Below are 13,212 nucleotides of genomic sequence, written 5' to 3' on the forward strand. Positions count from 1 at the left end.
AGTGGCCTTACGTCAGTTCATACAAGTTTCCCCAAGTTTCTTTGAAACTTTCCCCTTCACCATTTCTTATGTCACAGTAGTATTCTTTCCTCATTTGATGGGCCCCCTCTGAATATTCAGTTCTTTGCTAACACAGAAATAGTTGCTATAAAGACTTTTATACACCAGCTATGTCCTTGTCACACAGGTGGCCTGGCAGCAGCACCTGTGTATGGGAAGCCAGTCCCTGCTGACTTGTCTCCTGAACTATTAGTTTATATATCTATGCATTGGATTCCCATCACCCTTAGTTTAGGTATCAACATACTCACTTCTTTAGACATGTTTGTTCTCATTGGGAACAGGGTACGGAAATTCTGGCTTCTAACCCTCTGATGATCTGCTCCTCAAAGCCTGAGTCACCCTTGTCTTGTCTTTGTTTCCTCCCTCTCTCTCCCCCCCCCCCATTTTTGTCCAGGCTCTCTTCAACTTGCCTCCACATGGAGATTCCTTAATCCACTTAGTTATGGATCTTGGGATGAAGGTTTACAACAAGAATTTAATCCAGATGAAGATGAAACCCTTTGTATTAGATGAGTTAAAGAGAAAGTATATGAATTACTTACATCTTTTGGCCAAGGACACTCAGGTAAGAGGGATTTGTGTGACCTTCCTTCTTCCCCTCCAGCTTGAATTCAGGATAGAGAGGAACTAGCAAGGGCCCTTATTTCAAACCCAGTCTTATATTGGATATGCTTAACAAGTTCTCTGGTGATTCTGTGAAGAAGTGTTCTGTGGTCCTGTGCGGTAAGGTGGGTACAGGAATCCACTACTCAGGGACTTATGCTTTCATTATGGAATATAAAATTTTGGAACACACAGAGTGGCAAATGTGGAAACAGTCTTAAAATAAAGAAAATGTGAAACTAGAAGGGACCATAGAACAGAGAACGTCAGCGCTAGGAGGATTCTTCAAACCTGGAATGTCAGAGCTGGGAGGGCCCTTAGAAGACAGAGTATTGGAGATGAGAGAACATAACTTAAAACACATCAGAGCTGGGAAGGTCCTTAGAACAAAGGCTGTCAGAGCTGGGAGGACCTTTAGGACACAGGATGTCAGGGGTGGGAGGAACTTTAGGACAAACCCTTAGAGAACCCTTGAGCTAGAAGGTATCTAAGAAATGTGTTCAGTCTGCAGTTTATAAAAGAAGAAATGGAATCCCAGAATGGAGGGGGAGGGGAAGAGATTGCCTGATGAGCGTAGGAGTGGCTGTTTGGAACTACTTTCTCCCTAGTAATTCGCTTTGGGCCTTGCAGCTGGATGACTGCCTGCCCCGGGAGCACTGGGAAGCCTTGGAGTCCGAAGCCACCATCTGCTCCGATTTCTTCATCCAAGAGAAGGTCTGGCCAGATGTGGTGCTGGTGCAGCTGGGAACACAACTTGTTGAGATCTTGGTGCAGTCTATCCACATGCCCACCAACTTGTTCTCCTCCCAGGCGGAGAAGAAACTTATCCCTGTGCTGTATCACGTTTACTCCTTCCTCTCCGTAAAGCAGGTAAGGATGCCATGGACCTAGCAGCCTTCACGGTGGCAGAATGTTCTTGGATTCTTCCACCCCCAGACCTAATCACTCCAGATCCCATTGATTTCATGCTGTCACGGAGCAGACCCTTTACCTCTGTGGCCAGAATCCCCGAGTTTGAGTTTGGACCAAGGAAGCCTCTACCCTCCGTACTTCTGTGGTTTATTTGACGAGACTTCCCGTCAGCCCTTCCAGCTTTGTCTCACTTCTCTCAAGTGCCCAAGCAGCGGTTTTTTGAGCGCCTCCTACATGCCAGGCACAGGTCCCCACAGTCTGCTGAATGTCACGTCCAGGCTTCTGCCAGGAGAAAAAAGGAGGCTCCCTAGGCTTGGCCATGTGTCCGGGCCCTTGTAGCTTTGATTTTATCCTTTTCTGCGTTCTTTATTAAATAAATGAGTTGAGCGGGCAGCCTGGGGTTTGGAATTCTGGATGGGAGCTTTTTTTCCCCTGGTAAATTTGATCTGAAGATCTTATTTTGATTCTTGATTTTCCAGATTGGTTTCATTAAGCCCCATCCATCCTTCAGTCAGCTGGTGGCCGATGCTGCTTGCACCACACTGACTTTTGATTCTTCTGTCATGCCCATGCTGTGCCCTCCCATGCCCTGGACCTCGCCTCACTTTGGGGCCTACATCCTCCACCCCACCAAGCTGATGCGCTGCCTGGACGGGACCGTGCAGCACCAGCAGCTCCTGGAGAGCTGCCCTAAGCAGCACTTGCACGCGGTGCTCGATGCCCTCAATCAGCTGGGCAACTGTGCCTGGAAGGTGAACAAGCCCGTGCTGGACCTCATCATTTCCATTTTCAATTCTAAGGGCAGCAAGAAGCTGGATGTGCCCCCACCCCTCTCAGAGGCCCCCGTCCCCCCTTCCTACCAGCTCTCCAAAGACGCCAGCTCTTCAGAAAGGGCGAGACTGCGGCGGGAGATTGCCCAGTGCCACAAGACCGCCCGCGAGATGTACAGCCTGCGCACAGATGCCCTGTACAAGCTGTCCATCGCCCACCACCTGCGAGATCAGATCTTCTGGTTCCCCCACAACATGGACTTCCGGGGCCGCACCTACCCTTGTCCACCGCACTTCAACCACCTGGGCAGTGACATGACCCGGGCTATCTTGCTGTTTGCGGAAGGCAAGCCCTTGGGGCCCAATGGCTTGGATTGGTTAAAGATACATCTCATCAACTTGACGGGGCTTAAGAAGAGAGAGTCTCTGCAGGCCCGGCTGGCCTACGCCAATGAGATCTTGGAGGATATCCTGGACTCGGCAGACAATCCACTGACCGTAGGTGAAAGTGGCCACAGGGAGTTGTAGTGGGAGCGGCGAGGCAGGCGAGGGCAAGGGGAGCGGGCGGGGCCTCCCCTAGAGAATCCGTGAATGAGGAAGCTACCCGCCTGGTGGGCCTGTGCGTCCACCCAGAGCTAATCAGCTGCCTTTCCTCTCTTCAGGGAAGGAAGTGGTGGATGGATGTCGATGAGCCCTGGCAGGCCCTGGCCTGCTGCATGGAAATCGCCAGGGCCGTTCGGTCACCAGATCCTGAAGCTTACATCTCCCATTTCCCTGTCCACCAGGTAACCGACAGAGGAGGTGAATGAATGGCTCTGTCCCCAGGGGGGGTAGAAGTCCTGCTTAGAGGAAGAATAGGGGGAAATTTCTGGGAAACTCACAAATTGCTCCCAAATTGGAACTGTTCCTTAGAACAGCAGGCTGCCTCAGAAAGAAGGGTGTTTCCTGTCCCTGGATAATCACCCATGGAGAATGTGTGTTTAAAGAATCTTAGATTGCATGGGACCTTTGAGGTCTACTAGCTGTGATATATAGGAGGTGTTTCTGTTCTGGTTGAAGTAGGATTCAGAGGTTCCTTCTGGCTCTAAAATGCTGTGGGCAATTACTGATACCAGAAAGATTCCCCCCTGAGCTTCCCATAGAAAAGGAAGGAAGAAAACAAGCACTTATTAAGTGCCTTTGTCCCAGACACTAAGCTCTTTTATCAATAGTATCTCATTTGATCCTACAACAGCCCAGGACATAGGTGCTATTATAATGCATGGTTTATAGTGGAGAAAACTGAGGCAGTCAGGTTAGGGAATTTGCCCAGGATCAGCTAGGGAATGTTTTGATTTGAACTCAGGGCTTTGTGACTTCAGGTCCAGGGCTCCAGCCACTAGCCACTTAGTTCTTATGGCCTTGCATACCCCCTTCTGTGATAAGAAGACTGGGGAGACCAGTGGGAAGGAACAGAAGGCTTGGAATTGACTGTTCAACCAGCAGTTCTAAGGGTCACTGTGTGCAGGCCCTGGGGATAAAGACGGAATGAAATTGTCCTCATCCTAACTCCTAGGGAGAAATAATACAGATAAGTAAACATAAGACATTGGTAAACATTAAGACAAAATAATTTTGAGGGCAGCGGAGAGGGCACTAAGGACTGGGGAGCCTGTGCCCAGGCCTTTTCTCCATGAGGATGCCCAAACTGAGGCTTGAGATTTCAGGGGCTGTGTGAGCTAAGGCCTGAGGGACAGAGGCGAGGATGGCATGTGGGCAGGCTGGTTTTGTGGAAGCGCAGAGCCCACCCATCTAGGAAGAGAGATTGGAGCCAGGTTTCAGAGTCTGTGAGTGTCTGCAGTTTGTACTTTATCCTAGAAGTAATAGGGAACCCCTGAACTTTTTTGAGCAGGGGAGGGGGCTTCAGGATTATCAGCTTTGCAGCTGTGTAGATTGGAGAAGGTTGCATCTTCCAGAAAGCTCCTTCAGAAATCCAGATGAGAGGTGAGAAGGGGCTTAGCCGGGGTACTCCCAAGGCAGGTAGAGGGAGGCCTTTGAGCCAAAGGAGGAAAGCTCTTCACCTGAACCGATGGAAGGGCATTGGGCAAAAGCTGAACCCCTCCTGCCCCGGCTCATCCTCCCCTCTAGGCAGGGGGCCAGATCTTCATATCCATTACAAGAGATTTGCCTGATCCCGTAATGGAATCAAAAAGGCTCAGACGGGCTTGCTGCCCACAGAGATGGAACATCTCCCACCCTCCTCCGCATAGCTGTGATATTCTGGCACAGGCGGACCAAATGGACTTCTCTTTCAGCTTCCCTCCTCCCACTCTACCCCAAGCTTTCCCCTTTCGTATTCAACATTAGTATTTGTGATTAGCTGATCTCTCCCTCCTTTCCATGGAGTCTCCATGACTCTCCATGCACCCACTGTCATTTTCTTTGGGATTTAAAGCTGGTACCCCTTACTGTTCTTCTCCATACGTGTGGCAGGGCCAGACCGACCCCAGGTAATCCATGTATTCCTTTCATATTAGTCCTGGCCTGCCCGCTAGGTCTGCCCCTTGAGAGCTGGGTAAGATCCCTCCACACGGCTTCTCTCTGCAGGACGGTTCCTGTAATGGGCTTCAGCATTATGCGGCTTTGGGCCGAGATGTCATCGGAGCCACTTCTGTCAACCTGATGCCCTGTAAGGTTCCCCAGGATGTCTACAGTGTGGTGGCCCAGATGGTAAGGGGCCTGCTTCTTGTGCTGTTGGGGCAGAGGCTGGAGGCAGGAGGCAGGGAGGAGAGGTCCTGATCCTGGGCCCTTGCCCCTTCTCCCCTGTGTAGGTGGAAAAGCTACGCAAAAAAGACGCTGCTGCAGGGAGATCGATAGCCCAAGTCCTGGAGGGCTTCATTAGCCGCAAGCTGGTCAAGCAGACAGTGATGACGGTGGTCTACGGGGTGACGCACTATGGTGGCAGGCTGCAGATCGAGAAGCGCTTGAAGGAGTTGGATACATTCCCCAAGGTTGGTCCTCCCAGGCCAAGGGAGACGTACCCTCCCCTTCCGGGTGAGGACCGCAGGCCATGTCCCAGACAGCCCCCTTCTCTTTGGAGCCTTCTGGGACAGGCTGCTCACGTCATTGGTTCTCTGCTCTCCCTGCCCATGATCTTTGTGTGACCTGGGATCACTTGGCTGGCTCCTTAGAGCTTTGCTAGGACTTGTTTGTGAACAGGGAGGTAGTCATGGCCACGCAGTCCATGCAGACGGGCTAAATCCCTGCCCCAGCCTCGGGGTAAGGCTTTGGCTGGACAAAGCTGGCCATAGGACGTACTTCTTAGTGACTCCTGACAAATGTCTGGGATTCCCTTTTCCCTTCCCAGCCACTTGCCAAGTTCTGTATTCATCCTTTCCCTCTCTGTCCCCATGGCCCGCATCTTCTTCTGGTTCTTCTTATCACTCACCTGGCCTTTTGTAACAGGCTTTTTCCTAGTTGCTCTTTCTCCTTCAAGATGTCCTTATGTCCAGACCTATCTTCCGGATCACAGCTAAATCTCCAAATCATTCTCTTCCATGCTTTATTCATTTATTTATTTAAAGCTTTTTATTTACCAGATATTTGCATGGGTAATTTTTCAGCATTGACAGTTGCAAAACCTTTTGTTCTCATTTTTCCCCTCCTTCCCCCCTTCCCCCCGCCCCAGATGGCAGGTTGACCAATACATGTTAAATATGTTAAAGTGTATGTTAAATACAATATATGTATACATGACCAAACAATTATTTTGCTGTACAAAAAGAATCGGACTTTGAAATAGTGTACAGTTAACCTGTGAAGGAAATAAAAAATGCAGGTGGACAAAATTAGAGGGATTAGGAATTCTATGTAGTGGTTCATTGAGAGGGCCACATCCATCAGAATTGATCATCATATAGTATTGTTGTTGAAGTATATAATGATTTACTCATTTCACTCAGCATTAACTCATGTAAGTCTCTCCAGGTCTCTCTGTATTCCTCCTGCTGGTCATTTCTTACAGAGCAATAATATTCCATAACCTTCATATGCCATAATTTACCCAACCATTCTCCGATTGATGGACATCCATTCAACTTCCAGTTTCTAGCTACAACAAAAAGAGCTGCCACAAACATTTTGGCACATACAGGTCCCTTTCCCCTCCTCAGTATCTCTTTGGGATATAAGCCCAGTAGTAGCACTGCTGGATCAAAGGGTATGCACAGTTTGATAACTTTTTGGGCATAATTCCAGATTGCTCTCCTGAATGGCTGGATTCTTTCACAACTCCACCAGCAATGTATCAGTGTCCCAGTTTCCCCACATCCCCTCCAACATTCATCATTATTTGTTCCTGTCATCTTAGCCAATCTGACAGGTGTGTAGTGGTATCTCAGAGTTGTCTTAATTTGCATTTCTCTGATCAGTGTGATTTGGAAATTTTTTATACATTTTAAACTTAAATACAAAATGTAGAAAAAAGCAACATCAACATGTACACAGCAGAACATAAAAGAGAATTCAGAATAAAACAATATATTTCCAATTCACAGAAATCTAGATAATTAATCCTGAAATTGTTTTCAAAACAAACCATCTTTCTTGTGCTTCCTTCTAGTGTTTCTTTTTTTCTTTGGTGTGCACTTTTTTATTTTCTCTCTCCTTCCCTCCTCTCCTTTCTTCCTTCTCCCCACCCTAGAGAATGCTACAATTAAGCATGAATATATATATACACACATATGTATGTACATATCCATAAAACATACATATGTATGTAAGACATTACATATATGCATATTTCTTTTTGTCATTTCTTTCTCTGAATGTGGATAGCATCTTTAATTTGCACATCTCTGTTTATTTTTTAATTTAATGTGATTTGTTTTTTTTAAAAATTTTGTTCATATCTTTTGACTATTCATCAATTGGGTATGACTTGTATGATAAATTTGGCAAGTTTTCTATATATTTGAGAAATAAGATCCCTACCTGAGAGATTGTCTCTGATTTTTTCTCATATTTTAAATGAGCAAACTTGCCTGTCATTTTGCAGTTGCCCTCTTGTGGTCAGATTGGGTCCAGACTTGGGATAATAGAGTTTGTGGAGTCAGGGGGAGAGATCCCAAGCATGTTTAATTGCAGTCTGGTACTATAGCAGGAGGCCTTGGCCTGGCATTGACTCGAGTGCCTAACTATCCCACGTGATCTTGGGCCAGTTGACCACAAGTCACCATCATTCTCTTTGTAACCCAGCAAGGCCGCTCCCTCATCCCTGATTTTCCCTGAACCCCCTTGAGCCTTATTTCTGTTTTCCTTCTGCTTCATTTCTGAAGCATGAGAGTTGACAGCTTCACGGGCTGCTGGACTCAGGAGAGCTTTCCTGATAGGTTTAGATTTCTTCCAGGCTTCCTGGGGCCCCTTGGCTCCGAGAATTTGATGGGTCTTTCCAGGTCACCTTCTTTAGGCCCAGTGTTTTGTAGACTGTAGTCCCATTCCTGTACCGACCTTTCTGGTCAGCGAAGCTTTGTGGTTCAGTTCCTTCTCCATTCCTTCACTTGGGTCATTCGACAAACATGAAACACCTGCTGTGCACAAATAAAGCTCTTGGGCTGATGCTGCTGTAGACACACACTGGAGAACTCTCATGTCCTGCTAGCCACTCAGTGCTGGGCAGCCAACAGCACCCACTGACCGCCTCTCTTCCTCCTTACCAGGAGTCTGTGTGGGAAGCCTCCTTTTACATCTCCCAGCTGGTCTTCAGTAGCCTCAGTGAGATGTTCTCGGGAACCAGAGAAATCCAGGTACCTCCTTCCTGCCCCTTCCCCAAGACTCCACACAGGGGCTCACAAATGACCTTCGAGCTGCCTGGCAGGGACAGCATTAGTCTGGGCAGGATTTCAGGGACAGGAATTAGAATACCTGGTTCTCTCCAGCACTGGCTCCATGACCATGAAGGAACAAGCACTCTCCCCTCTGGGTCTGTTTCCCCCATCTGCAAGAGGGAAATGAGAGTCCCTGGGTCTGCCTCCAGAAAATGGTGAGCCAAGCTCTGTAAACCTTGCAGTGTTGTAAAGTGGGCACTGTTGGGCTTGTGCAGCCAACCCCGCCTCACTCTGCGGGGGACCCAGCTCCCCAAGGGGCACACTCAGTGACTTCAGTGCTGGTGCCCCCCCCAAGTGGTCTTTAGATTCAAGATTCAGACTGGATTGATTTGCAAGGTTCCCCCCAACATACAGGGCTGGGTTCGTTCCCAGCAAGGGAGGAGCATTCTTTCTAGAGGGAAACAAGGGTCAGCTGGTTAGTTAAGCAGGAGGTCCCAGGGCCATCTCTTCCCCTTCCCTGCCTCCCGCTCATGTCTGTAAGGTTCTTCTGATCTTGACTAATCACTGTGACAACCCCGGGAGAGGGAGTCCTAATTCTGAGAGCCCAAGGGGGGCTGGGGAGGTGAACATCACAGTGCCCTGGGAAGCCCGAGTTAAAATCTCGGATTCATGAAGAGAATGGGGGCGGGGACCTCATTACCAGGCATTGAGCCCAGGGTCAGCAGATGCTCACATACCTAAGGAGACTGAGGCCAAAGAAGGAAGCACTTGGCCAGAGAACTGTTGTGGGGCTGAGATTCAGGCCTGGGGCCTCCGGTTAAGGCTGCTCAGAGCCTCCTCTCCCAGCCTCGGCTGCAAACTCACCCTCCGTCCCGATGCCTGCTCTCTCTAGGATTGGCTCACAAAAAGCGCACACTTCATCTCCAAGTCAGGCTCCACCGTGCAGTGGGTCACACCTCTGGGCCTCCCCATCATTCAGCCGTATCACAAGAGCCAGAAAGTCATTGTAAGTGATCTGTACCTGCTGCCCAAGGGGGGGGTGTGTGTGTGTGTGTGTGTCCATCTGTCCCTCCCCAGAGTGACCTCCTGCTTCTCTCCTCAGATCCCCGGGAGCCTGCAGTCCCTCTGCCTCATGAGATACTCTGATGTCAGTCAGTGAGTGACTTCTACAGCCCCAGGTCACAGGGAACAAGGGCCTGTCTTCATTGAAGACCCTAGCAGCCAGCTGTCCCTCCTGGCCACTGAGGTGGTGCCGGGGGAACCGAGGGCGCTGATTTCTCCCCAGTGCCCTCTCAGCACCTGGGCTCTGTCCTGCTTCAGAGTTGGGACTGAGGCTTTGCATTCTAGGAGTTGCTGGGGAAAAGGAGAGGAGGACAAAGATAAGGGGGGAGGTAGAGAAGGGAGAGGGAGAAATAGAAGAGGAGGAGGAGGTCTTTGTGGCACAGACAGACAGCTCCGACCCCTTGTCCTCACAGGAAACCCAACACCTTGAAGCAGAAGAATGCTTTTCCCCCCAACTTCATCCACTCGCTGGACTCCACCCACATGATGCTGACGGCCTTGCACTGTCACAAGTGAGTGGGCGCCGCTCCTCTCCCTGCCTGCAGAAAGGCTCCGGGCGTGCGGGTTGGGGGAGGGGGAGATGTGGCTGGCCTGTCCCCGGGGCCCTGCAGAGCAGGCTTTGACACGCTCCTGGGGCCTTGTTGAAGTCAGAATCCCTGGGGGCTAGTTGTTCTGTCCCTCTCAGCCCACTCCCTGCCTCTAACCTCTCTCTGCCTCCCAGGCAGGGACTGACCTTCGTCTCCGTGCACGACTGCTTCTGGACACATGCGTGCAACGTGGACTGCATGAACAAGGTGAGTGGAGGCCTGTGGGAGGCCCAAAGGGAGTTCTCACAAAGGGGAAGGGGCCAGAGAAGTCCCGAGGTCTCCGTTTGAGAGTCTGAGAACTTCCTCTTCCCCACCCCTCACCTCTGCGCTCCCTGCGGGCGTCAGTAACCAGGGCAGAGCCTCCAGGGCAGAGCCTCCAGGGCCGGAGCCAGCTCCAAGGCAGCAGGTGCCCCGGGAGTCCATGGCCCGGACTAGGGCTGCTATGGGCCCCTTGGCACCGGAGCTCTGAGGCTGAACAAAGCCGGGCCACGGTTGGGGTGATCTCTGCTGGGGGGGGGTGTCCTCAACTGGAAGCTCCATTTCTCCCCCCAACCAAAAGGGGCAGGAGGGAGGTTGGGGCCTCAGCTTTCTCCTGCTTTCCAGATCTGCCGGGAACAGTTTGTGAATCTGCACAGTCAGCCCATCCTGAAGGAATTGTCCAAGTACCTGCTACAGAAGTACTGCTCTGGCTTCCTGTGAGTAACTTCTTCCCCTCCCCTCTCCTTCCTGGGGGCCAGCGGCCTCTGCTCCCAGCACAGGGAGAAGGCCAGTTCAGTCTCCTCATCTTCGGCCTTCTCCAGAGGGCTCGGAGAACAGCCAGGCCAGAATGCTTGACCTTGGGACTCACTTCTGAAGCCACCAGACAAAAAACCCCCGGGTGTGAGGGTCTCTGACCGAGGGACTGAGCCCCAGTAGTCCCTGAGGAGGCCGAGCCGCTCTCGGGACAGATGGTGGAACTTCAGGGCACAGCGGGAAAGGGTTTGCCAAGTCGAGGCAGAGCCTGGCATAGAACTTGGCTCTCCACAGGGCTTTCCAGTTCAACCCAGCTGCTGTTCAGCAGCATTTCCCTGAAAAAGCAAAGGCAGACCAGGGTGATTTAAGTCCCAAACCACTCTGGACTCTCTCCCTGCCCTCTCTCCTCATCTGCCCTCTCTGCCCTCTCTCTGGTCCCTCATGGGCCCCTGTCAGCATTCCCTGCCTGCTCTGCCCTGGGAGGCCTCCGCTGGGCCTCCGCTGCCAGTCGGTCATTGTCTGGCTGCTGACTTTTTCTCCTTTGGACATTGATTTTAGGTCTCGTAATTCCTTGTCCAGCAACGAGAAGTTGATGCTAAAGACGCTGTCTCATGTGCCTGAAAGAGGTGAGGGAACAAGGCCAGATGGCCCCTGGTGTGGGCCCCGGGTGCAGCTGGAGGGACAAATTGAGCCCCTTGGGCTGCCCCCACTCTCTGAGCCCTGGGAATGAGGAACAGGCTTTGTGTGGGCAGTGTCTGGGCACTGTCCACCCCAGTCCCAGGGCCGTCCTCTGCCGCTTAGAATCTCTTAATTGATTCATCTCCCTCCAGCTCTCTCCTGCTCCCAGGCCCTCCCCCTGCAGGGAGCCTTGGGCTGCAGCCTGGTAGCCTCTGCCCCAGTCCCACACAGGGCCTTTGTGCGTGATGGGAGGAAGCTGACCACGGGGACAGGGAGCGGGGCTCGGGCCGCAGCCTCCCTCGCTGTCCCCCGGCTCTCCCAGCTCCGCTCTGATGAGTGGCTCCACTGACTCATTCTTTTCTCCATCCCTCCCTTAGGAGACTTTGATCTACAGAACGTGAAAAAATCCACCTACTTCTTCAGCTAAAGATGGCTCTGAGCATGTCAGACACCCCCGAACCTGGGAGGGCCCATTCCGGAGGCTGGGGTTCAGAGGACCCTTGGCAGGAGTGTACCTGTATCAGGAGGATTGGGGCTGCGAGCCCTCCAGGAGTCCATTCTGGCTCTGGCCAGGGGTCAGCTGAGCTGGCGAGGAGCAGCTGCATCCCCTCCTGTGGTTCAGAGAGGAGGGGGCTTGTTCCTCCAGCACTTGGGCTGCCAGGGGCTTGCCAGCTCTGGCCGACCTCTCAGGCCCCGTCCCTTACTCACCACCTTCCTGGCCCTGCAGCTGCCCTGTGCTCCAGGCCTGCTGAGGAGTTAGGACTAGGCAGGAAGCCCCTTCTTTCAGGAGGACTGTACAATTTTCCATACTTTGACCCGTTTGTCCATCCTGAGCATCCAGAATCCTCTGGCCCGTGTACAGAAATGTAAATAAAAATCTGTTCACCTCAGCGAGTGCATGCTGTCCAGCCTTGCTGTCTCAGGGACAGGGTTAGAGGAGCAAGCCCCCAGCCTCAGAGGCCTCAGCTGTGGGGGGGATGGGAGGAAGCACTCCTTAGGAGCCCAACCTGACCAGCTGCTGTCAGAATGGCGATTTCCCAACGGGATTAGGGCAAGAGCTGGAAAGAAGCGAGCGCCAGAGCCCAGCTTTTCTAGGCCTCCTTGTGTGCTCACCGTCTCAGAGCCAGTTACAGTGTCCTCTGTTCGCATCTGTCTTCTCAGTTAAAAACCCATGGAGGCCCCCCTTCATTTAGCACTAAGCAGTGTGGTGGTTTGGGGTTTTCAGGAGACACTGAGGGTGGATGGGGGCTTCTGGGGGAGGGAGGTGGCCTCTGCAGTTGGGGCTGGCTGGATTGGAGGCCCACGGGCTTCCCTGCTGCCCCTCAGAGGGACAGGACTAGTGGGGGAGAATGTCGGGCTGGTCTGTGCTGTAATCTGAGCCTCGGATCATGGGAGATGGGACAGGGCAAGCCACAGCCCCCCCTTCGCCTCCTGCTGTCATGTGGTCAAGGATGGCAGAAAAGGTGACCCGTCTCCCGCCTGGATTGGAGACCCATCCTGCCTTTGAACAGTCCTGCCTTTGAAGCCTTCCCTGCCCTGGAAGAAACAAAAATGGCCCGGCCTCTTCCCATGCCCTTCTGGGAATGGGGGAGCAGTTTGGGACTAAGAGCAAACCCTGGCTTCCACTGCAGCCAAATGGGTCTATCCCTGCCCCCGATGTGGGGGGAGAAGTTAGAAACAGAAATAGCTTCCAAGGACCCGGCCAGATCTGGCTGAGATCCCCAGTGGGCTCTCAGGGACACAGGGCTCAAGACAGGCTTCAGGGCCAGACATCTTGGAGGAGAGCCTTGTCTGCCTTTGTCCCAGGCCTGCAGCCTGGCACCAGGGGCATCACCCACAGGAGGGCACAGTCCTGCTTCCAGACTTGGTGCTGCTGACCGCAGAGGTTGGTGCCGGAGTGGAAAAAGACCCCAGGGGAGCAGAAACGAGCTGCCCCCTCCCCTCGGGAGAAAGCTCCCTGCCCTTACACACCCAGGAAGCCGCATTGTGCCCATTCAGCCT

General features: G+C 52.1%; 1 protein-coding gene across 1 annotated transcript in view; it reads left to right on the top strand.

Moving 5' to 3' along the window:
• Positions 1-12,101, top strand: part of POLRMT (RNA polymerase mitochondrial) — a 39,737-nt gene extending 27,636 nt beyond the window's left edge. Inside the window, exons 8-21 of the mRNA XM_074301976.1 lie at positions 458-628; positions 1,297-1,536; positions 2,058-2,846; positions 3,011-3,133; positions 4,935-5,057; positions 5,159-5,338; positions 8,045-8,131; positions 9,045-9,158; positions 9,255-9,307; positions 9,628-9,726; positions 9,936-10,008; positions 10,405-10,496; positions 11,092-11,159; positions 11,589-12,101. Coding sequence (XP_074158077.1) covers positions 458-628; positions 1,297-1,536; positions 2,058-2,846; positions 3,011-3,133; positions 4,935-5,057; positions 5,159-5,338; positions 8,045-8,131; positions 9,045-9,158; positions 9,255-9,307; positions 9,628-9,726; positions 9,936-10,008; positions 10,405-10,496; positions 11,092-11,159; positions 11,589-11,638 — 2,262 coding nt within the window. The 3' untranslated portion in view covers positions 11,639-12,101. The remainder of the gene's footprint in view (positions 1-457; positions 629-1,296; positions 1,537-2,057; positions 2,847-3,010; positions 3,134-4,934; positions 5,058-5,158; positions 5,339-8,044; positions 8,132-9,044; positions 9,159-9,254; positions 9,308-9,627; positions 9,727-9,935; positions 10,009-10,404; positions 10,497-11,091; positions 11,160-11,588) is intronic.
• Positions 12,102-13,212: the final 1,111 nt, after the last annotated feature.

The sequence above is a fragment of the Sminthopsis crassicaudata genome, chromosome 1 (genome assembly GCF_048593235.1).
Source record: "Sminthopsis crassicaudata isolate SCR6 chromosome 1, ASM4859323v1, whole genome shotgun sequence".
Taxonomy (NCBI): Eukaryota; Metazoa; Chordata; class Mammalia; order Dasyuromorphia; family Dasyuridae; genus Sminthopsis; species Sminthopsis crassicaudata.